At 42.8% G+C, this 24644-nt stretch overlaps 2 protein-coding genes across 10 annotated transcripts in view; one reads left to right on the top strand and one right to left on the bottom strand.

Annotated features, from left to right (window-relative positions):
* The first annotated feature begins 8 nt into the window (after positions 1 to 8).
* On the top strand, positions 9 to 24565 carry DDX19A (DEAD-box helicase 19A). Of its 3 annotated transcripts, XM_067721037.1 has the most exons (12): positions 9 to 187; positions 3247 to 3295; positions 9067 to 9117; positions 10135 to 10270; positions 12560 to 12652; positions 15004 to 15106; positions 15503 to 15617; positions 18808 to 18985; positions 19359 to 19596; positions 22170 to 22332; positions 22792 to 22983; positions 23418 to 24565. In XM_067721037.1, the coding sequence occupies exons 1-12, from the start codon at positions 131 to 133 to the stop codon at positions 23477 to 23479; spliced, it is 1437 nt and encodes a 478-aa protein (XP_067577138.1). In that variant the 5' UTR covers positions 9 to 130; the 3' UTR covers positions 23480 to 24565. The 3 variants fall into 3 exon arrangements, with proteins under 3 accessions (XP_067577138.1, XP_067577140.1, XP_067577139.1); XM_067721039.1 differs by lacking the exons at positions 9 to 187; positions 3247 to 3295 and adding an exon at positions 6775 to 6855; XM_067721038.1 differs by lacking the exons at positions 9 to 187; positions 3247 to 3295; positions 9067 to 9117; positions 10135 to 10270 and adding an exon at positions 10588 to 10625.
* The window catches only part of ST3GAL2 (ST3 beta-galactoside alpha-2,3-sialyltransferase 2), a 67471-nt gene continuing 57469 nt past the window's right edge, over positions 14643 to 24644 (bottom strand). For 4 of the 7 annotated variants that reach the window (XR_010939341.1, XR_010939343.1, XR_010939342.1 and 1 more), the window contains one exon: positions 16260 to 16455. The gene's annotated coding sequence lies outside the window, so the exon portion shown is untranslated. Of the gene's footprint in view, positions 16456 to 19581; positions 19720 to 20217; positions 21907 to 24644 lie in introns of those variants that run through there. The other 3 variants (XR_010939337.1, XR_010939338.1, XR_010939339.1) reach the window with 3 other exon arrangements.

Raw genomic sequence — 24644 nt, 5'->3', positions numbered from 1 at the left:
CTGACGTCACCTTCGCGCATCGCCGCTTCCGGTCCGAGTGAGTGTGGTTCCTGCGCCTGCAGAGTTTAGGGCTGGTGCTGCTGTTCGTGCGGTTGTGTTTTTCGCCAGTCGGCCTTCCTCCTCCGGGACCATGGCCACCGATTCGTGGGCCCTGGCAGTGGACAAGCAGGAAGCGGCTGTCAAGTCGGTCAGTGGCTTCAGCTCCAGGCGGGGCGAGCGTACTGGAGGGCCCAAGCCGACCCTGCTTGGAGTCCAGGGAGCTCCCTGGGTTGGGCAGGCCGTGGCCCACACACCCCTAAAGGTTTGCTGGGAGGAATCTCTTAGCCTTGATTTGCGGCTAAGGCAGAAGAGACCAGTATGGAGCCTTTTCCTTTGATCTGGGCCAGTTAAAGACTTTTATCCTGTGGCAAATCTGTCCCTGCTATGTATGCTGTCTTTTCTGCACTGCACCTCCTCAGTGGGCATTGTAAGAAAAGGCGCGATGCTGATTCTCTTTTTCATCTGGTTTCTGAGTGATTGTCTGCTACTCTTATTTTACCATTTTTTAGATGCGTGCTTAACATGGTTGGCGGTTTGTAGCAATTTGCAGAATAACAGATTCAGGTTTATATTTAGTGTTTCAATCTACTGCAAACGGGGGGAGGCACTACAAATTGTTTCATCTGTGTTTAAAGAGACATTTAATTTCATATACTGGTTCTTTGATTAATGAAGGTCCATTCAGTGGGAAGTTAACTATAGTGTAAACTGTGACTCCCCGTTCTTATCTCTAAGTTACCTTTGTTTGGTGGTAATGGACCATTGATTTTAAGAATATAGGGGTTTTTTGTAGTCAGAAGTCTTTCCCCCCACCCCCCCTTCAGTGCGACATGAGGAATCTTAGTTCCCCTACCAGGGATCGAACCTGTGCCCCCTGCAGTGGAAGCGTGGAGTCTTAACCACTGGACCGCGAGGGAAGTCCCATGTAGTCTGACGTCTTATGTAACCTTTTAATGCCTAAATTACATTTCTTCTCCGGTCACCCTTTATTGCCTTGGGAGGATTGTCAGTTTCTCAGCAGATTGTTGAAATGGGCTAAATCCAGGGAAGTTTAGGAAGAAGCTTTACAATCTAGTTAGGAAGCCTAGAATGTGGGAGGTGCTGTGAAAATGGTAAGAATAATGTGAGAAATGAACTTTGAATGGAGAGAGGATGTTTATGAGTAGGAAAGTCAGGGAAATTCCTCATGAAGAAGTTTATATTTGTGCTGGATATTAGAAAATAATCATTTAAGATAGAGATGAAGGTGAACGGCATTTTAGAATAGAATGCACAGAAGTGCTGGACTTGCCTAGAGAACAGGAATCAGAACTCATTTTTGCTGCAGCTTAAGGTTATCGGGTTGTAGTAGGAGCAGTACTGAAAATATCGTAGGAGTGTACTTTGGCCCTTAACAAAGAACTTGAAAATGAAAGGCTTTATTTGGCTTGTTTGGAGGTTTTTAAGAAGGATACTGACAAGATTCGATCTGAGAGCTAGCAAGATTTATTGGACTTCAGAGAACAGAATATATTAGGAGTGATGTCTAAAGGAAAGGAGATCAATGTGGAAGTTACTCTCATAGCCCAGAGATAGGGGGCCTATGTTGAATGATGAAAGTAAAGATGAGGGGATGGATTCAAGAGATAATTGTGGAGATGTGAAGATTTACAAAAAAAGAGAAGGGAGATAAAGGCAAAGATTACTGTTTTCAACCTGGATCCCACAAGGTGATATTAATATAGTGCTAATAACAGGATTAGGGGAGTGGGAAGAACAGCAGATTTGATATGTAGGGTGATGAGTTCATGTTTGGCTGTTCTGAATTTGAGGTAAGGAGGACAACTTGGTAAGTACCTGTGTTGGGAATCACCAAGAGGTGTCCAGGTTCAATGATTTCCTGGGAGAACTCACAGGACTCAGCATATGATTGTACTCACAGCTGTGAGTTATTACAATGGAAAGCAAAATTAGCAAAAGGAAAAGGCCCGTGTTGCAAAGTCCAGAGGAAACCAGGCACAAGCTTCTAAGAACCTTCTCCCAGAGGAGTCACAAGCTCCACTTAATTCCTGCTTAATTCCTCTAGCCACAGATTGTAACAACACATATGAAGTGTTGTCAGAGAAGCTTGTTGGAGACTCAGTGCTCAGGGTTTTTATTAGGGGTCTATCACATCGTCATTCTTTGCCTAGCAGGTACCAAAATTCCAGACCCCTGGAAGGAAACCAGGTGTTATCATAAACCACATGTTTTTAGAAAGATAGTTAGTGAACCCCTCAGCGGTTCTGGGAATGGTGGGAACTCTCTCCAAATCCAAGTTTCCAGGTGTCAGCCAGGGGCCAACTTTGCAAGCTGGCTTTCCTAAGGATAGCAGTTAGACCTGCTGTGTTAACTCTTTTCTATACAGTGCCCATCAAGCATTTGGAAATGCGGCACTGGAGTTCAGGAGGAATCAGGTCAGAAGTATAAAATTGACAGCCACAAATAAATCAAAAACTATTATAAAGGATATGATTCTGTACTCTAGAATTTAAATCTAGTATTTAGCATCAGATATTCCCTAAAAGACAGTTACTGAGAATTGATTTCAAATCTTTTTTAACCTACAACCCTAATCTAGCTGTGTTCTTATGAATAACACAAATATAGACCTAAAGATACTTGGTATCTGGTTTCAACTACTCTGCTTATTGGGTGGCTGATATAAGTAAATGTTTTAAAATGTTGCTTCCTGGGAATTCCCTGGCGGTCCAGTGGTTGGGTCTCCGCACTTCACCTGCAAGGGGCACAGGTTTGATCCCTGGTTGGGGAACTAAGATCCCACATGCCGTGCAGCGCGGCCAAAAAAATAAAATAAAAATTAAAAATAAGTAAATAAACATTGCTTTCTAACAGTTGGGTAAGACCCTCCCCCCTTTTTTGTTTTACCATTTAGACTTGTGTACATGAGCTTAATAAATGTAGTTAACCATTGAACAACTTGGGGGTTATGAGCCCCCAACCCTCCCTGCAGTTGAAAATCCCCAAATAACTAACATTGTCCATCCGTATATGTGGTTCCACATCTCTGGATTCAACCAACCATGGGCTGAGTAATACTGTAGCATTTATCCTTGAATAAGTGAACCCTTGAAGTTCAAACCTGTGTTTAACGGTCAATTGTGTAATTCATGGTATTTGGTTATCAGGTGTCTCTACTCTTAAATGTTTCCTTTTATTCCCATTCAGATGAGTAATTTGCAGATCAAGGAAGAGAAAGTCAAACCAGATACCAATGGTGAGTCACTAGTAACTACAAGCTACATGTGCACTTCTGCTTTGCACTCATAGGTGCGATGTGGAAAGGAGCTTTCATTTAGCACGTTTGGCAAATGTCAGCACTGGATTTGAGAACCAGTAAATTTGGTTTCATTAATGATGGAGGTAGATTAGTTTTCCACATTTTAGCTTCTGACTCCTTAAAATCAAGAATCACTATTGGATTGTAGAGTCACTGTTCACTTGATAATGTTTCCTTAAGTTTTTTAATTTAATTTTTTGGAAGGTTAATCTGGGTTCAAAATTCAGAAAGTATAAGTAAGTGAAAGGCCTCCTTCCCATCCTGGACCACCATTTACCCAGATCCCACTCCCCACCTATATTACTTTGCTAGGGCTCCCACAACAAAGTATCACAAACTAGGTGGTTTAACAACAGAAATTTATTGTCTCAGATCTGGAGGCCAGAAATGTGAGATCAAGGTGTCAGCTGGTTTAGTTCCTCCTAAAGGCTGTGAGGAAGAATCTATTCCATGTCTCTTCCTAGCTTCTGATGGTTTGCTGGCTATCTTTGGCATTCCTTGGCTTATAGGCATTTCTGCCGTCATCACCCCAGTCCCTGCCTTCATGGTATTGTGCATGTCTACATCCAGAATTTCCCTTTTTAATAAGAACATTGGTCATACTGGATTAGGGCCCATCCTAACAACCTCATCTTAACGAATTACATCTGCAGTGAACCTATCTCAAAAGGAGATCACATTCTGAGATACTGGGGGGTTAGGACTTGATCATGTGAATTTTGGGGGGGACACAGTTCAACCCATATACCACCCTATGCCATAAGTAACCACTGTTATTGGATTTTTAATATTCTTCCCAAGTTTCTTTTTTTTTAATTGAAGTATAGTTGATTTACAATGTTGTGTTCATTTCTGCTGGACAGCAAAGTGACTCAGTTATACATACATACACATTCTTTTTTTATATATTCTTTTCCATTATGGTTTATCACAGGATATTGAATATAGTTCTCTGTGCTATACAGTAGGACCTTGTTGTTTATCCATTCTATGTATAATAGCTTACATCTGCTAACCTCAACCTCCCACTCCATCCTTCCCCCAACCCCCTCCCCCTTGGCAACCACCAGTCTGTTCTCTATGTCTGTGACTCTGTTTCTGTTTCATAGATAGGTTCATTTGTGTCATATTTTAGATTCCACATATAAGTGATCTCATATGGTATTTGTCTTTCTCTTTCTGACTTACTTAACTTAGTATGATAATCTCAGTTGCACTTCCAATGTTTCTTTATGCAAAACAAATACAGATTTTTCTCCCTCTCTCCCTCTCTCTCTCTCACCAAAAGATGGCAGAGTATACACAGTGTACTTACTTTTTTTCATTCAACAACATACCTTGGCAAGCTTCCCTTACCAGTAAATGGAGTTTCCTCACTCAGTTTTGTAACTGCATAGTATTACATTGTGTTGATAGACCATAATTTATTTAACCAGTCATCTTTTGATAGATACTTGGGTTGGCCACATTCTTTTGGTGTTATAAAATGTTTCATGGAATAACCATGAACTTACTTCTTTTTACATGTATGCAAATACATTTGTAGGATAAATTCCCCCAAAATGGATATCCATGGTCAAAGGCATATGCACTTGCACTTTTTATCAGTATTTTTCAAGGTACCCTCCATAAGTATTATACCAATTTATATTTCTATCAGTAAAGCATGAAAGTGTTTCCCTATAGCCCCACCACAGAATTTTTAGTCAAAAACTTGAAATTTTGCTAATCTGACAGGTAAAACCTGGTGGATCAGTGTAATACATTTTTCTATTTCATTAATAAGGCTGAATATTTTCATAAGTATAAAGGAATTTGTTTCCTTTTCTACTGAGCTTTTTGTCTTTTTTCGAAATATGAAGAACTTCATATTTTAAGATTGTGATAGAAGTTGCTAATACTTCAGCCAGTTTTGTCTCTTGACTTTTTTCTTGTGTATTTTTGCTCTGCAAACTTTTTTTTTTAAAATTATTTATTTGGCTGCGCCGGGTCTTAGTTTCGGCACGCAGGATCTTCGTTGCAGCACGTGGGATCTTTAGTTGCTGCATTCGGGATCTAGTTCCCTGACCAGGGATGGAACCTGGGCCCCCTGCATTGGGAGCATGGAATCTTAACCACTGGACCACCAGGGAAGTCCCTCTGCAAACATTTTTATATAGTCAAACGCATCAGTCTTTCACATTATTATTTCTGGAATTTGAGTCAGTTTTCATAGCCCAGTCTTTGATCCTTTTGGAATTTTTCCTGGTGTGGATTGTGAGGTATGGATCCAAAGTGTTTTCTCTAGTGTGTTTCACCTTTTTAATGTCAAGATGGCTACAGATTTGTTTCAGTGCCGCTTTTGTAATAGTCCATTCTTCCTCTCTAGTTTGAGATCCACCTGTATTATATACCAAATTCTGCATTTTCTCATCTATCCTGTCAAGCTTATTTTGCATATTCATGTACCAGGATCATATTCCTGATTGCTGGAGCTTTATGACATGCTTTAATGTCTGTGACTGCTGGTCCCCACTCACTGATTTTTTTTTTTTTTTTGGTTGTGCCACACAGCATGTGGGATTTTAGGTCACCGACCAGGGATCAAACCCATGCCCCCTGCAGTGGAAGCGCAGAGTCTTAACCACTGGACCGCCAGGGAAGTCCCCATTGATCTTTTTTTAGAGTGTTCCTGGCTATTCTTATTTTCCATACGTATTCTGTTATAGTCAACTTGACTAGTTCTAAGAAAACAAAGAATCTTTTAGTATTTCCCCTAGGACCATGTTACATTTATAACTTAACATCTATATGCTATTGAGTCTTTTTATAAAACCTATGATTAAGTCTTTCCATTTTTTTCACATCCCTTTTTGTGTCCTTTAGGAATGTTTTAATGACTGTAGCATATGTGATGTCCCCTCTTTCATTTCTATTACTGGCAGTATGTGTTTGTTCTTTTTTGATGAGTCTGCCTAGAGACTTATTAGTTTTTTTTATCTTTTCAAAGAGCTAGGCTTTGGCAATGTTAATTTTCCTGAATATTTGTCTTTTATTTCATCGATTTCTACTCTGTATTTTTTTCCTTCTACTTACTTTGGGTTTACTTTCCTCTTCTTTTTTATCATATACTTCAAATAGTTTCAGTTTCCCTTTTGATTTCTTCATTGGCCCATGGATAATTTAGAAGTGTGTTGTTTGATTTCCAGATATTTGGGGGGGTTTCTAGATATCTTATTAATTTCTAATTTAACTCCATTTTGATCAGAAACCATTAAATATGATTCTGCAGTTATTGGGTATAGTGTCCTCTAAATGTCAATTAGGCCACCGTTGTTGATAGTGTTAACTCAGATCTTCTATGTCTTAACTGTTTTTTGTTGTTTGCATTTTGGTCTAGTTCTTCCAGTTGTTGAAAGAGGAGTGTTAAAATTTCCAACGACAGTTGTGGAATAGTCTTATTTCTCCCTTTAATTTTGTCAGTTTTGGCCTCCTGTGTTTTGCAGATCTGTTGCCAGGTACATTCACATTTATGTCTTCCTGATGAATGGACCTCTTATTAGAAATATCCTCCTTTATCTCTGGTGGTGATTTTGGTCTAAAAATCTGCATTACCTGAGCCACTCCAGCCTTCGTATGCTTACTGGTTGCGTGATGTATCTCTTTCCATCCACTGACTTTCAACTTATTTGTGTCTTTATATTTAAAGTGTGTCTCTTGTAGGAGTATAATCTATAAAACTTTTGAATCACTATGTTGTACACCTGAAACTAATACAATATGGTAAATTAACTATACCTCAATTTTAAAAAAATAAAGTGTGGGGCTTCCCTGGTGGCGCAGTGGTTGAGAGTCTGCCTGCCGATGCAGGGAACACGGGTTCGTGCCCCGGTCCGGGAAGATCCCACATGCCGTGGAGTGGCTAGGCCCGTGAGCCATGGCCGCTGAGCCTGCATGTCCGGAGCCTGTGCTCTGCAACAGGAGAGGCCACAACAGTGAGAGGCCCGCGTACCGCAAAAAAATAAATAAATAAATAAAAATAAAGTGTGCCTCTTGTAGACAGCTGACAGTTGGATCTTGCTTTTTTAGCCATTCTAATAATCTCTGTCTTTTAACTGGAGTATTTTATCTGTTTGCATTTAATGTAATTATTGATGTGGATGGGTTTAGGTTAGCAATTTTACTGTTTGTTTGTCGCTTTATATTTTGTTTCTCTGGCTCTTTTCCTGCTTTCTTTTGGGTTAATTGAATATCTTAGAGTTCCATTTTAATTTATTTATGAGATTTTTAGCTTTATCTCTTTGCATTAGTTTATGAGTGTTTTAAAGTTTTCTTCATATAAGTCTCACATATTTTTTGTTAATTTTATTTCTAGGTGCAATATTTTATCTTTTTAGTTGCTATTATAAAGAAGATTTTTTCAATAATATCTCTATTTATAAAAGCTACTGATTTCTATTTATTTATTTTGTACCTAGCTCTTTTATCTTTTACTGAGATATCTTATTTTGTAGTCATTTTTAAGTTGATACTCTTTTTTTTTGTTTGTTTGTTTGTTTTTTTTTTTTGCGGTACACGGGCCTCTCACTATTGTGGCCTCTCCCGTTGCGGAGCACAGGCTCCGGATGCGCAGGCTCAGCGGCCATGGCTCACGGGCCCAGCCGCTCCGCGGCATGTGGGATCTTCCCGGACCGGGGCACGAACCCGTGTCTCCTGCATCGGCAGGCGGACTCTTAACCACTGCGCCACCAGGGAAGCCCAAGTTGATATTCTTAGTCCTGCAAGTTTACAATCTTTTTTTTTTTTCTTTTTTGCGGTACGCGGGCCTCTCACTGTTGTGGCCTCTCCCGTTGCGGAGCACAGGCTCCGGACGCGCAGGCTTAGCGGCCACGGCTCACGGGCCCAGCCGCTCCGCGGCATGTGGGATCTTCCCAGACTGGGGCACGAACCTGTGTCCCCTGCATAGGCAGGCAGACTCTCAACCACTGCGCCACCAGGGAAGCCCCTACAATCTTTTGTATTCTAAAAAAAATGATCGTTTTACCTCTTCCTTTTAATTTTTAATACCTTTATTTTCTTTCTCATGTCTAATTGTGTCTGCTAACATAATGCTATATTTTAAATATAGTTATAATGCTATATTTTAAATAAGTAAGTCAGAGGTGACATATCTGATCACTCTGAAGTCAGCCAGCATTTCTAGAAATTTGAACATTTCTTATGCACTAAACTTCCTAGGAATAAAAATCCATTAAACGTATAGAAACGCCAACTATTTAAATTTTGATCACTTAAATAAGGTTTGATATTTATATTGTCCCACCTTTTGAGTGGATTTTTTTTTAATAAATTTATTTATTTATATATTTTTTGGCTGTGTTGGGTCTTGGTTGCTGTGCACGGCCTTTCTCTAGTTGCGGCGAGTGGGGGCTACTCTTCGTTGCATTGTGCGTGCTTCTCATTGTGGTGGCTCATCTTGTTGTGCAGCACAGGCTCTAGGCGCGCAGGCTTCAATAGTTGTGGCTTGTAGGCTGTAGAGCACAGGCTCAGTAGTTGTGGCGCACCGCTTTAATTGCTTCACCACATGTGCGATCTTCCTGGACCAGGGCTTGAACCCGTGTCCCCTGCATTGGCAGGCAGATTTTTAACCACTGCACCACCAGGGAGGTCCCCTTTTGAGTGGATTTGATACTTGCCTTTCTGATTATGATAACTCTTTTCTTGTGTAGGTGTTATCAAAACTAATGCCACTCCAGAGAAAACAGATGAAGAAGAGAAAGGTAACTAATCTTTGAAACCCTGTAGCAAGAGACATAGTATCACCTAGGACGTGCCTCTCTGGAGCCAGAGGCATTCTGAGTTATAAGATCAAGGAGATGAGGGGAATCAGCCAAGGAAATTGAAAACAGTGAGATAGAAGGAGAACCAAAAGAGAGTGGTATCCCGGAAACCAAAAGAAGGAAGTGTTTCAAAAGTAGGGAGTCATATATAGGTAATAAGTTGGTTAAGAGAACTAAAAATTGTTCAGTTGATTTAGAGTGTAGAGTCATTGGTGAGCTTGACAAGGGCTGTTGAGGTCAGATGGGGAGGTTAGTTTAAAAAAACCTCTTCAGTGAAGAGAAAGTGAAGACATGAGTATAGACAGCCCTGTCAGGGAATGTTCCATAAAAGGGAGCAGAGAACTGGGACCGTAACTGGATGGGGATGTGGGATAAAGGAGGAAGCACATTTATGATGAGAGGTGTTACAACGTGTGTACATGCTGGTGGGAATGATCCATTAGAGGGAGAAACTGATCATGCAAGAGAGAAGGTCACTGCTGGGAGAAATATCCTTGTCTGAAAGACGGAATGGGACCCATTGTATAAGTAGAGGGGCTAGCCTCAGGAGGATGGCGGTCCATCCACAGTTACAGCAGGGAAGGTGGAAAGGACGCTCACAAATGCAAGTGGGTGTGTGGGTTGTCACGGCAGCACTTGGAGGTGCTTCTGATTACGTTCACTTCTCAGGGAAGTGAGTAGCAGGGTCATTAGATGAGTGAGAATGTGGAGAGGTTAGAAGTTGAAGAGAGAAGAAGAGTGAATAAGTGGCGTATAGAAACATAAAGTCTTGCTGGGCAGCTCAGACCACTTGGGTCTAGCAGTCAGGAGTTTAAAGTGAGACCTTTTGGTGTGATTATGTTTTTCTCCCACCTTGCTGGGCCATTCAGGTGTGGGTGCAGACATGGGGAGAGAGGTTTCACAAGGGTGGGGTTTGCCCAGTGAGTATGAGGAAGATCTACTGGTTGTTTCCTACAGAGGACAGAGCCGCCCAGTCCTTACTCAACAAGCTGATCAGAAGCAACCTTGTCGATAACACCAACCAAGTGGAAGTCCTGCAGCGAGATCCAAACTCCCCTCTCTACTCAGTGAAGTCCTTCGAGGAGCTTCGGCTGTGAGTATCCGTTCCTTTGAACAACTGTTCCTTGCTAGCCCTCCTTTATAAGACTTAGCATATCAGAGATCTTGTGGGAATTTTACTTTCTACTTTTATTTTTTAAAAATCTTAATATATTTACTTTCTTTGAGTAGTTAATAATTCACATGATTCAAAAGTTTAAAAGTATGAAAAAGTGATGGTCTCCCTCCACCCTTGTCTCTTGGCTACCCAGTTCTTCTCCTTAGGGATTTTTAAATGCCACAAATTTATTCATCATAGCTGAAAGTCTTTTTTCTTTTATGCTCTTAGAACTTTCAATAAAATATTGGCTGACAGGTGATTTCTGGATGTCAGGAACATTTCTTATTAGGTAAGCCCTTTTGTTAGACTATAGGGTTTACAGTGTTAAGAACAGTTTATCTGCTTTTTTAAAATCTGTCCAAGAAGCCTGTGCAGGATTCCCAGTAACTGCAGTGGAAATCAGCCTTCATTGTTGCAGAATTTTTTAAAAAATCCAAAACCCAGAATTAAGCCTTACGTATGCACATTTATGCACTGTGGTGAGAATGACTTCTAACATGTCCTTGTTTTAAAGGCAGAGAATTATGTAATGTTATGCCAAGTTTTTCGTTTCCTTCAGTAAGTTAGTAAAGAGGTATTTAGGGTTGTTGGTTTATGTACATGACACTGTGCTGGGTGTTATGAGTAACACAAGACATAGCTACCCTTCTTGCTGCCTGCCAGGACTCAAATCATAGACAGAAAATAGCTAGTGAATAAGAAAGTGGTGGAATGAATGGATTCTTTGCCTTTGTTCAGCAAAATCTATCATATGCCCACTGTAGGCAAATAGGGGCCACATTTCTGCCAACTATTGCCACCACTTGAGAGTAAGAGACACTTAAAATAAGAGAGCTAACTAGAACCAAATCAAGTTGTTAATGCAGCAATAGCTAAGAGCAAGGTTTTTAAAGTGTGGCCTTTTTTTTTGAATATTTTCAGGACATAATACTTTTCTATGTGTATTTTCTCTGTCAAAGGCTTTTTTCAGCAAATCTGTCATCTCTGCTTCCATTCATAAATTCTGTCCGAGCAGCTATGTGTGCTCTGACAGCTTGCTTTTCCAAGTATCAGTGGTCTTTTTAAGTTCCTTTCATTTAAAGGACTGGAGTTCTCAGGTCAACCAGTGATGAACTGTCCTCTTTGAAAAGGCAAGTTCTTTCTGATTTAATTGTTAGTAGCCAAAGGAAACAAAGAATAAAACCTAGGTCACCTAATATACTTGGTCTATGTTTTACTGAAAAGATCTGCAAAATAAAAGAAAAATAATTAGCCACTGAAAGTTCTTGGATCACTTGAGTCCTCTTTCAGTAGTGACTTTGTTTCCTTGGCAACCAAATCAGAATCTGCTAAGCTTCACAACCTTTTCTTCCAAATGGATGTTACTGTTCAAAGTTCTTTGTGTCTGAGAACCACCATATGCCAGAAGAATTGCCTTTTAGAGAGCCTGTTAAACTCTAAGGAAGGCTTAGAGAACACTCTTGACTTGGTTTGACTTTACTTTAAAAACAGTGTGGTGGGATTTTTGTTAAACACCCTGTCAATTTAGAGGTAGCAGAGAGCTTTATTTGATATTTGTTGTGTGGCTACTTATGTAAGAAGTTGGTGCTTTTCTAGTTTTGATTTTGACTAGACATAATAAGTAAATCTAATCGCTCATAAAGTTCAGTATGATAACTGAACTCCCTTTACCTATTTACTAGAAACTGGCTGAATCAATTTTCTTACCTCTCAATTGTCCCGAGTTCTTGCACAGCTGGCTTTGGAAGGCCCATGGAACACAAAATGACTGTGGTTCAGTGGAGCATCTGCACTGAGAAATGAAAACTGAAATGTCATTCCCTAAAGGGACTTCTGTATCTTAGCAGCATAGTAAGCAGTGTTTATTTTTAGATATGTCTTTTATAATTTATTTTATACTATGAATTAATAAGTACCATTCTTCCAGTATCCTGGGAATGTTTGTCATCCAAGGCCAGCCAAATTTGTGGGTCTCCTGAAAGATGAATTTCTCCAAGAAAGGAAACTAGCCTGGATTTTATAAATTGCATAGTAGTTTCAGATTAAGATTTAGTAGGGAAAGATTTTGGTTTTGTTTTGTTTTAGTGAGTATTCTTTAAGGCATAGGAAAATATGTCTGACAGGAGGTACCATTCTTTGCTAGATATAGGGAAAAATAAAATTCTAGGCTTTTAAAACAGTTTCAACAACTAGGAATCCATCTTTCTCTCCCTGGCCTCCTAGGAAACCACAGCTTCTGCAGGGAGTCTATGCCATGGGGTTCAATCGACCATCCAAGATACAAGAGAATGCGTTACCCATGATGCTTGCTGAGCCGTAAGTATATGGACCCTGGCACACCTCTTCAGAACTGGGTTAAACGTCTTCCACCAAGAGCTGTAGTGTTCCTGAGCACAAGATGGGCCGTTGAGAGCAACGTGCTTCTTCAGGGGAACAGCTTAGACAGGTGCAGAGAGAGTCAGATGCAATTCAATACAGTTTCTGCCTTTTCCACTTAATAAAAACTGATAGAAAAAGTTAGTGCTGTTATTCTATGCAGTTTTAAAAACTGTTTTGTTGTTGTCGTTGCTATTGTTTTTTAATAATTTAAAAATTTTTGAGACCTGCAAAAAATATCAGGAGCAATACCAGGAACATCTCCGTAACCCCATCCTGCCAAGAAATAAAGCTGCCATTAATGTAGTCGGCAGTTGTAGCCCCCATGTAACTCCCTCCATTCACAGCCCCTCCCCTCCCCTCCCCTCCCCCCTCCCCTCCCCTCCCCTCCCCTCCCCCCTCCCCTCCCCTCCCCTCCCCTCCCCTCCCCTCCCCCTCCCCTCCCCTCCCCTCCCCCTCCCCTCCCCTCCCCTCCCCCTCCCCCTCCCCCTCCCCCTCCCCCTCCCAAGTGAACATCGCTGATGTGGGTCATTATTCTCTCGTTTCTTTTTTTTTTTTTTTTGCGGTACACGGGCCTCTCACTGTCGTGGCCTCTCCCGTTGCGGAGCACAGGCTCGGGACGCGCAGGCTCAGCGGCAATGGCTCACGGGCCTAACTGCTCTGTGGCATGTGGGATCTTCCCGGACCGGGGCATGAACCCGCGTCCCCTGCATAGGCGGGCGGACTCTCAACCACTGTGCCACCAGGGAAGCCTTCTCTCATGTTTTTTTATCCTTTTACTACGTAGTTTACTTTCATTGTTTGGTTTTTTTTGGCCACGCTGCGTGGCTTGTGGGATCTTAGTTCCCTGACCAGGTATTGAACCCGGGCCCCGGCCCTCGGTAGTGAAAGCGCCGAGTCCTAACCACTGGACTGCCAGGGAATTCCAAGTTTGCATATTTTTAAACCTTACATAAATGGTATCATACTTAGGTAGCAACTTTTTTCATTCAACTGTATTGTTTGTTTGTTTGTTTATATTTTGGCTGCACTACACAGCATGTGGGGTTTTAGTTCCCCGACCAGGGATCAAACCTGTGCCCCCTGCAGTGGAAGCTCAGAGTCTTAACTACTGGACCACCAGAGAAGTCCCTCTTTTTTAATGATAAAAATGCCACCTAGGACTTCCCTGGTGGCTTAGTGGTTAAGAATCCGCCTGCCAATGCAGGGGACACGGGTTCGAGCCCTGGTCTGGGAAGATCCCACATGCCGTGGAGCAACTAAGCCCGTGCGCCACAACTACTGAGCCTGCGCTCTAGAACCATGAGCCACAACTACTGAGTCCGCGTGCCACGACTACTGAAGCCCACACACCTAGATCCCGTGCTGCGCAACAAGAGACGCCACCGCAATGAGAAGCCCACACACCACAACAAAGAGTAGCCCCTGCTCACCGCAACTAGAGAAAGCCCACACGCAGCAACAAAGACCCAACGCAACCAAAAATAAATAAATTTAAAAAAAAAATGCCACCTATTCCCATGACATTGGGTTACCTGAAGTGAAATGTGAAAGTTCCCTCTAAAGCATCTGACTTGTTCTCTTAAATTTTCCATAAAGATGAGAAAAGGGAGCACATAGTAGGAGCTGAGTCCTGAAGACACATTATGGCTCAGGGATTTGTCTGGGCACAGATGTTACTCTGCAGTCTTAATTTCCATAGGCCCCTTGGGGTATAAAACTAGGGCACTCTAGCTGTGCTAGAGCCTAGAATGAGGATTTCTTAGTGTGAGCCCATCTAAAATAATCATTTCACTTAATATTTAGCAGTTTTTTTTAACATCATATAAAAAGTTTATCATTGTACTCAGTGCAGAAAACCTGGATAATAGAAGCATGAAGGGGGAAAATCCCTATTCCTACCACCCAGAAAGAACGTTTGGACACTTGATTGTTTTTTGTTTTGTTTTTAATAAATTTGTTTATTTATTTTTGGCTGTATTGGGTCTTCGTTGCTGTGCACAGGCTTTCTCTAGTTGCAGCGAGCGGGGGCTACTCTTTGTTGTGGTGCACAGGCTTCTCATTGCCGTGGCTTCTCTTGTTGTGGAGCATGGGCTCTAGAACGCAGGCTCAGTAGTTGTGGCACACTGGCTTAATTGCTCCGCGGCATGTGGGATCTTCCCAGACCAGGGCTCGAACCTGTGTCCCCTGCATTGGCAGGCGGATTCTTAACCACTACGCCACCAGGGAAGTCCCGACACTTGATTGTTATTAACCCATATTATTTTCATCTCTGTTCTTCCTTCATCCAGCCCACAGAACCTGATTGCCCAGTCTCAGTCTGGTACTGGTAAAACAGCTGCCTTCGTCCTGGCCATGCTCAGCCGAGTGGAACCAGCAGAGAGATACCCCCAGGTGAGGGGGTGGAATCCTGGGGGCCCTGGCTTGCTCGTCCTGGGAATGGCTGCGCCATCTGGGGGGGGTTTGTCTAACGAGGGTGCCCCTGGTACAGTCTGAATGCGTCTGATGCCTCAGACTGTTGCTCAGGCAAAGCCCAGTGGTGCACCAGGCCCTTACCTGGGTAGCATTGCTTTGGAAGCAGCAGCCTTAAACAGTGGCTTCTGAAGGCATCTGCCAAGCCAGGGCTCCCTATTGAAGGCTTCTGTCTACAGCTGAAATGTGGGCCTGGCTGACGAGGATGTGGTTTCCTGCACTGTTCAAGTGGTAATGACATCGGTGTACTTGTTGCTTTAGAGCCTGTTGTCTGTTACTACAAGGCTCTCCTAAACTGACCTATGATCTGCCCGTTAGTGTCTGTGCCTCTCCCCAACATATGAGCTGGCGCTTCAGACAGGAAAAGTGATTGAGCAGATGGGCAGATTTCATCCAGAACTAAAGCTTGCTTATGCTGTTCGAGGCAATAAACGTGAGTATAAAGGGGCAAGGCCTAGGCCGTGAGTTGGGGCGGGTGGTTGGGTATATGAATTTTGAAGATGAGGTGATGAGATTCAACTTTCTAGTTCAGTCTGACCTTGGAGCCCAGTGTTGCCTTTAGCAAATCTACTTAAATACTTGCTGATTTGTTAAAAATTCTCTCCACTCCTAAAATAAGATTTTTAGTTGTTAAAAAAAAAATCCCTGCATGAGTCATGGGGTTCTTCCAGTGTGGAGTATTTCACTTAGGAGCCAGGGTTTGAATTCAGCACCCAGAGTTCCGGAAGCTGCTTACGAGGGAGGGATGAGCACTGAAGATGGTAGGTTGGGTCAGTTCCCTTTCTTTAAAAGTAAAGCACAGCTTTAGTAAGAGTAATCTAAGAGCACATACAGTTCACTTGCTCTTACCAAATCAGAAATCCTTCCACCAATTCTTTTTTCATGTGTTCTGTAGTATGTAGAAAATATGGGTTAAGATGGGAGGAGGGGCAGGTAGAAAATGGGTAATGGAGAAGTTATCAGAATATAAAAAACTACAAATCAATTAGAAAAAAGTAAGCATTCCAATAGGAGAATGGACAAGAGAGGCCCAGTTGAACAGACGCTTCACAAAAGAAGGAATTCAGATGGCTAGTAAACGTGAAAAGATGATAAGCTTCATTAGTCATCAGGGAAACATCAAGTGAAACCACTGTATGCCTCTCAGATGGTAGAAATTAGGAAGTCTGGCAAACCAAGTGTTGACCAAGATGGAGAAGAACTGGAAGGCTCACGTGCTCCAGTGGGGAGTATACATTGGCACACCGACTTCCAGAAGCAGTTGGCATTACCTAGAAAAATGGAAGAGAGATATCCCTTCAACCCAGCAGTTTATAATCGCCTAGAGCAGCGGTTCTTAAACTTTTTGCTCTCTTACACTCTTAAACATTATTGAGGACCCCAAGTACTTACTTTGGAAGAATATGAAGAAAATCTAGCCTTTCTTATAATTTTAGATATTGTTTTTTTGGATGCCACGCCAAAACTTATTAACAAATGGTAATTAAAAGTTAGTTGCCATGTGATATCTGAAATCATATTAATGAATTCTTCGTACTGTTACATTAAAATTCCTTGGTCTCCCTTGCACTTTGAATGCATCTTTTGCCCAACTGTGGTTTTCTAACATCATATCTTGGTCATTTGGAAAATACTGTCTTATTGAGTTATGCTGATCTTCCAAATGTTGACATATTTCATAATACAAAATTTTAAACAGCATTTAAAATGCATTAATATCACCACCAACCAACTCAGAGGAGTTTATACATGGAGAAACTCTCAAACCTACAGCAGCACATAGAAGTGTTCCAAAATTCTAATTTTCCCTTAAGCTGAAACATTATCATGACAACAAATAACAGTCAGTTGTTTTCATTTAAATGATAGGGTCTCTGTTCATTTTCAAGAAAGTGTATGTCAAATTCCCTACTTGATTTTCTTTCTTCTTTTTTTTTTGGGGGGGCGCACTGTGCAGCTTGTGGGACTTTAGTTCCCCGACCAGGGGTCGAATTTGGGCCCTCGGCAGTGAGAGCGCAGAGTCCTAACCAGTGGACCGCCAGGGAATTCCCCGTTTGATTTTCTGTAGTTTGTCTGTCGTTCAACAAACAAAAACGCCTAGTACAGTTAGCACACAAATAATCACAAAAGGGCTTTTCCTGGAGGAAACCATCATGTTTCAGCATGCAGAAAGAGTACTTTAACCAGAAATTATTAGTATTTTTGTGTGTTTGATGTCTTACACTGATAGGTGCAGCTAAGTGTAGTGTACCAGAAGCTTGAGACAACATGGATCTTCTCTAGATTGTTTTACAGGGGACTTCACTGTGTGAAGGATTAGTATATTAACTATTTAAGGTATCATTTTTTTTAAAGTTCAGTTTAGACTGATGGGCAGTGGACAGTGAGAACCACAAGGTATTGAAGAGTTCATTTAAAACTTTTCCAGTGAAGTTAATGAATTCCTGACCGAAGTCCCTTTCTCCTCGAACTTTAAATTTTGTTTTGAAAATAGGTGACATTCACATGTTTCAAAATTGAAAAGGATATATGGTAGAAACTTTTCTTTTCCCATACCCTTCAACCACCTGGTTCTGCCTGCCTAAAGGCACCCAGTACTAACCCGTTCCTCACATGTCCTACCAGAGATAGTCTGTGTGGCTACAGGCAAGTGATAATGTGATAACGTGTAGGGACTTCCCTGACAGTCCAGTGGTTAAGACTCAGCGCTTCCATTGCAGGGGGCACGGGTTCAATCCCTGGTCGGGGAACTAAGATCCTGCATCCCTCATGGCACAGCAGTAGAGATAGACGAAATAGATAGATAGAACACTCACACACGCATGTACGTATATTACATGTATTCTTTTTTGCCCCTATTGGTATACAAATTGCTCTGCAACCTCTTTTTCACATTTAATAATGTATTTTGGAGACTGTTCCACATCAGTTCCTAAACAGTTTTATACTTTTGTTGGTGTCATCCATTCGGTGCGTCATATTTTGCTTAGTTATGTTTTAATGAATGCATATCCTTGCATATATGTTATTTCACACATATTCATGTACATACAGGATTGATTCGTAATAGTGGAAGCACTGGTCAAAGGCTACATGCATTAGTAATTTTGATAGATGGTTATATCAGTTTCAACTCCCACCAGCTATAGTTTGAGAGTAATGTGTTTTTTTCAATCAAAGAGAATTTGTACTTAGGAAAACTGTCTACACAATTAGAATATCTAACAAAGCAAAAAATCACTGGGCCAGGATGCTAGGACTAAAAACTACCAATTTATAAGGAAATCAATGAACCATGAGTGAAGGGATGGTATAAAAAGAATAAGTGTTATGCTAAAGAGAAAGAATTGGGTGATGGGGAATTACAGGAGAAAGTAGAAAAAGGGAAACTAACACTCATGGAGGGTTGACTGTGTAGGATTTAATCCTGACCACAGTGCAGTGAGATGGGTGTCATTATGCCCATTTTATAGTAGAAGAACACAAAACTTTTGGGTAACACTCCTGTGGTTTGAAATCTGGAATTAACTTGTTCTAGCTCTGGAAGGATGGGCAAGGAGGCTTTCATTTTGAAAGCGGGTTTAGCCACGGAAGTACCCACAGAACACATCTTGTCTCCACAGTGGAAAGAGGTCAGAAGATCAGTGAGCACATTGTCATTGGCACCCCTGGGACCGTTCTGGACTGGTGCTCCAAGCTCAAGTTCATTGACCCCAAGAAGATCAAGGTGTTTGTTCTGGATGAGGCTGACGTGATGATAGCCACTCAGGGCCACCAAGATCAGAGCATCCGCATCCAGAGGTAGGAACTCCTGAGCCAGGAGGAGCTTCTCGGCCTCCTGATCTGCAGCATCATCTCCTTTTACTTCACCCTCCTCGTCTTCTTGCCCCTGCCAGTTCTTTACTCTGCAGCTTTCAGAGGCATTTGTTTGGTGGGCCATTTCCATGTCGCACTGACCATACCCCCAGCCTGGGTTGAGGAAGGAGACTTAGGGACTCTACCACCACCCATGCCTGCCCCACGTCTGCTCCTCCCTCCTCCCTGCAGTGCTCCTCCCTGCTTTGCCACCTTCCTGGGGACGCAGGTCATCCAAGCCTGGGGAGGCTGTGCTTCTGTTCCTTGCAGTGAAACACTGGGTCGGGGTCATGTCGAACACCTGGGCCTTCCCTTGCAGGATGCTTCCCAGGAACTGCCAGATGCTGCTTTTCTCTGCCACCTTCGAAGACTCTGTCTGGAAATTTGCCCAGAAAGTGGTCCCAGACCCAAACATCATCAAATTGAAGCGCGAGGAGGAGACACTGGACACCATCAAGCAGTATTACGTCCTGTGCAATAGCAGAGATGAGAAGTTCCAGGCCTTGTGTAATATCTACGGGGCCATCACCATTGCTCAAGCCATGATCTTCTGCCATGTGAGTAGCAGCGGCAGCAGGAGGCCGCCTGCGGGGGAGGAGCTCCACTGGAGGGTGTGGCCCTGCGCCCTCCCTCTCAGCCAGCTCCACTTCGTGCTGGGGGACCAGGTTCCTTCCCTGTGGCTGGAAAGGAAGTGGTTTGTGAAGATGTAAGAAACAATTTCTTCTTAGTATCCTGAGGCATATATATAGTCTAAGCATGGAGTCTCCTGAACTTTATATCATTTGTAGGTGATACATTAGAAAACCCAAGTAAATCAACTGATATTTGGAGGAAAAATAAGAAACTAAACAGGACGGTTGGTTAGAAAATTACTAGAAAATAAGTAGTTTTCCAGTGTCAAACACAAACACTTAGAAAATGGAAGGATAGACCCCAGAAAATGGAAGGATAGACCCCATTTATTTTTTATTTATTTATATATATATTTTTTTGCGGTACACGGGCCTCTCACTGTTGTGGCTTCTCCCATTGCGGAGCACAGGCTCCGGACGCGCAGGCTCAGCGGCCATGGCTCACGGGCCCAGCTGCTCCACGGCATGTGGGATCTTCCTGGACCGGGGGACGAACCTGTGTCCCCTGCATCGGCAGGCGGACTCTCAACCACTGCGCCACCAGGGAAGCCCAGACCCCATTTATAATAGCCAAAATAATTTTTCAGGAATAGTTAAGATCGCTGAAGAAAACATCAAAATTCTGTTAAGTGATGTAAGAATAAAAGAACTCTTACTCTATTATTGGAATACTTGTAGATTAAAAAAAATTTTTTTTACAGTGGCATTGTTTCCCCAAACTCAAATTGAAACTTTCAAATCTACAGAAAAGATGAAAAAAAATACAAAATGAGCACTTTCATGCCCTTCACCTATTGTCAACATTTGCTTTATCCATAAGCTTTTGTGTGGGGGATATCTGTACTTTTTCCTAAATCTTTTTTTTTTTTTTTTTTTTTTTGGGCTGCGTTCGGTCTTCGTTGCTGCGCGCTGGCTTTCTCTAGTTGTGGCAAGTGGGAGTACTCTTCATTTTGGTGCGCGGGCTTCTTATTGCAGTGGCTTCTCTTGTTGCAGAGCACAGGCTCTCGGTGCATGGGCTCAGTAGTTGTGGCACGTGGGCTCAGTAGTTGTGGCACATGGGCTCTAGAGCGCAGGCTCAGTAGTTGTGGCACACGGGCTTAGTTGCTCTGCAGCATGTGGGATCTTCGTGGACCAGGGCTCGAACCCATGTCCCCTGCATTGGCAGGCAGATTCTTTTTTTTTATTTAATAAAATACTTTCAGTCATTTTGCTTTGGGATATATATCTAATGCCATATATGGTAGAAAACTGCAGTATAGATCCTTTTGATTCACTGTTTTATTCCAGACATAATGTAACTCAGTATATTTAGAAAGTATGTGTATATATAAATACTTATTATGAAAAAAACCCTTTTGTAAGCATGTTATTCCTCTACTGAAATGTAACTTCATAGAAGCCATGCCACCTTATATTATTAAATTATCAGGTGATTTGCACCATATAGCACTAATGATTTTCCATCAAAGAAATTATGCATTTCTCATTTTGTGAAAGTATCAATTAATAAAGCACCTGACAGTTTTAAACAGTAAGAATTAGAAATTCAATATAAACAAATCTTGCCTAATGTAATTATTTTAAATTTGTTGTGTCCCTTTTTAGGGTAAGGGTTTTTGCTCATTTTATTATTATTATTTTTTCAACATCTTTATTGGAGTATAATTGCTTTACAATGGTGTGTTAGTTTCTGGCAGGTGGATTCTTAACCACTGCGCCACCAGGGAAGTCCCTTGCTGAATCATTTTAAAGTCAGTTGTAGATATCAGGACATTTTCCACCTAAATGCTTCCTAAGGATGAGACGTGCTCCTGCACGAGCACAGGACCATTGTCACACCTTTCACAGTGATGCAGCGAGTGTCCTCTCTGTAGTCCATCATATGCCACTTTCCCCATGTGAACCAAAATGGCCTTTATTGCTTTTGGCTGCTGCTGTTAAACCTAAGAGCCAATCAGAGAATGTCTGTTGCATTTAGTCTCTCTTGAGACTCCCTTAATCTATAACAGTTTCTCCACCTTTCATGACATGGACATCTTGAAGAGTCCAGGCTAGGGACTTCCCTGGCAGTCCAGTGGTTGAGACTTCGCCTTCCAGTGTAGGGGGTGCCAGTTCGATCCCTGGTCAGGGAGCTGGGATCCGACATGCCTTGGGTCCAAGGGGCCAGGGCATGGAACAGAAGCAATGTTGTAACGGGTTCAATCGAGACTTTGGAAATGGTCCACATCAAAAAATCTTAAAAATAAAAAAATAAAAAAAAAGAGTTCAGACTAGTAAGTAGTCTTTAGAATGTCTCTGATTTCCCCCCTCCTTGTGATTATATTAAGGTTAAATATTTTTCTAAGATTAGCACCCAGGTGACATGGTTACTTCTTTATACCACATCACGTTAACAATTTTAAGACACATAATGCTTAACTGCTAAGTTTTAGTAGTCTTCCAGATCAAAAATATTCTTTTAAGGTACTTATATTTCTGAAATGTTTTCTTCCTTCCAGACCCGCAAAACAGCTAGTTGGCTGGCAGCAGAGCTCTCAAAAGAAGGCCACCAGGTGGCTCTGCTGAGTGGTGAAATGGTGGTGGAGCAGAGGGCTGCAGTGATTGAGCGCTTCCGAGAGGGCAAAGAGAAGGTTCTGGTCACCACCAACGTGTGTGCCCGCGGTGAGCAGAGATTGTGTCCTGGTCTGCAGGCTCGGGGTAGCGGGAGAGATCCTCGTCTGCGGGACACTCCGGTGGTTTGCGGGAGATCCTGTTTTCTAGAAGAGCCTGTTTGTATTCCCTCAGCAGAGGAGAACTTTCACAGAAGCCAGGAGTGCTGACTTGGTGGCTTAGAACGGCACCTGCTCTTCTTGGGGCCCCCAGTGAGGCTTTAGCTGCTTCTCCAGATACTGGTATCCAGCAGAGGCTCTCTGGAGCCTGATGGCTGATTTCATAATTTGGTCAGCACCTGCCACAGTTCTGTTTTCTCCCTCTGGGTTCTGCTACCTGCCCCTTTGTCTGAATCCCAGAGCTGGCCCATCCCAGACTGTTCCTTCCACCTGAGGTGTGTGTAGGCCTGACTGTGGACAACAGTGATTTCTGTCTCCCATCCTTACTCCTGTCCAACTCTCCTTCATGCAGGTATCGATGTGGAACAGGTGTCTGTCGTCATCAACTTTGACCTTCCCGTGGACAAGGATGGGAACCCGGACAACGAGACCTACCTGCACCGGATCGGGCGCACCGGCCGCTTTGGCAAGAGGGGCCTGGCCGTGAACATGGTGGACAGCAAGCACAGCATGAACATCCTGAACAGAATCCAGGAGCATTTCAGTGAGTCCCTGGGAGTGTCCCCTGCTGGGCCCTTACCTTACAGGGCAAGTCCAGGGCGGGAGGGGAGGGTGAAGGGTAGGTTTTCCTGTGGCCCCGAGAGAGGCCTTTGTCTCTGTCCCATTCCCCTCCTTCCCTACAATGTGGAAGTTCTCAAAGAGCACACCTGGAGAGCTCAGGGCTCAGGGACTTGAATGACAGTCCCCCCCGGCCAGGCTGAGGGGCCTGGGGCTCTGGCTGTTGCTGTCCGTGTCCCTTGCTCAGTCACTGGAAGCCTTTGGGGTTCAGTGAAGGATCTCTGTGGCCAGAGGCACAGCACGTTCCTAGGCAGCAGAGACCTGTGTTTCCTCCCTCCCTGCTGTGCTGTCCCTTCCCTGAGTGTGTGTCTCTGTAACCCCATGTTGGTCTCTCTTTGAATTCTCTTTTCTTTCCCCCAGATAAGAAAATAGAAAGACTGGACACAGATGACTTGGACGAGATTGAGAAAATAGCCAACTGAGAAGCTCCTGCAGTCACTGGTGCCACCCTTGGTGCTCCCCCTGCACGGGACACTAGTGCTTTCATGGCACAGGCCTCAACAGTCAACACAAAGATGAAGGCATGAGTAGAGAGAAACTACCTACCTCATTTTAAATTACGTTTGGACTTGACAAAAATTGCGCAAATGATGGGGGAAGGTAGAAGAAAAAATTTGCATTTTGGAAAATTTAGTCCTTTTCCTCCCATCCCTTTTCAAAGCCACGGTTTCCTCCGTCTTTATAATAACGTGCTCACTATTGGTAATCGCTGGCCCCAGGATCCCCTGCCTGTTTTCTGGCTAGGGGTGTTGAGACCAGCCTCTAGCCGCTGAAGAAATGATAGAGGTATAGGCAGAGGACAGGAAAGTCCTGGGCAACTCAGCCGTGTGAGCTCCTGTGCGTGGGTGGAGCGTGCGGGCGGCAGCAGAGAGGCCTGAGAGCAGCACCCCCATCCCTGACTGGGACTTGTCACGAATGTCTCTTGCCTTTGGCCACCTTCCTTCTCCTCAAATCCAGAGATGTCCCAGCTGATCCCTTTTACCTCTGTTCTCTGTGCAGAGTATATGCTTCTCTCTCCCTGTGTGAGCATCTTGGCTACTTTGTAAACCTCAGATTTGGGGAGAACCACGGAAGTCAGTGAATCTTCAGAGGGAATGCTCTGGCAAGAGTGGATGATCTAGGGCTGCCTTCTCCTCCCGCAGTTGTTCTGTCTGCTCAGGTACCTGGTGTCAGAGCAGCCAGGGGACACCGGGTGGTTTTCTGACACACGCCTGGCCAAGTGAGTTGATTCTCACCCATGGATGTCACACTGTGCCTGGAGTCGAGCAGCAGAGTTTGGAAAGGAAGTTATGACCAAGTGAAAACTCTGATTATGCTGTTCATCCGTAACATAGATGAACTTTAATTCATACATTGTCTGTATGAATAAGGATGGATAAATTAGAGCTATACCCATCATTCATTATGTTAAGCAATTTAAAAATAATTATGAAATGCTTTACTAATCATGATTTGTTTTTACTTGTATTTTTCTGCTTATTAGACTAATATATGCTCATTAAAAAATGTGTGTGTGTGTATATATATATATAAAGTATAAGTGCTCATCCCCACCTCTCTGGGATCTCCATTGCTAGCAGCTTGGTG

The sequence above is a fragment of the Pseudorca crassidens genome, chromosome 20, assembly GCF_039906515.1.
Source record: "Pseudorca crassidens isolate mPseCra1 chromosome 20, mPseCra1.hap1, whole genome shotgun sequence".
Classification (NCBI taxonomy): Eukaryota; Metazoa; Chordata; class Mammalia; order Artiodactyla; family Delphinidae; genus Pseudorca; species Pseudorca crassidens.
Note: the sequence above shows the minus strand (reverse complement) of the source record. Positions and strands in the feature narration are given on the sequence as shown.

What these genes read in the sequence shown, in the direction of transcription:
- DDX19A (XM_067721037.1), top strand. Translation starts at nt 131, where the DNA reads ATGGCCACCGATTCGTGGGCCCTGGCAGTGGACAAGCAGGAAGCGGCT. An exon ending in TGCTGTTCGAGGCAATAAAC is followed by an intron (nt 15,618 to 18,807) that starts GTGAGTATAAAG and finishes TTGTCTCCACAG; the next exon opens with TGGAAAGAGGTCAGAAGATC. An exon ending in CACCAACGTGTGTGCCCGCG is followed by an intron (nt 22,333 to 22,791) that starts GTGAGCAGAGAT and finishes TCCTTCATGCAG; the next exon opens with GTATCGATGTGGAACAGGTG.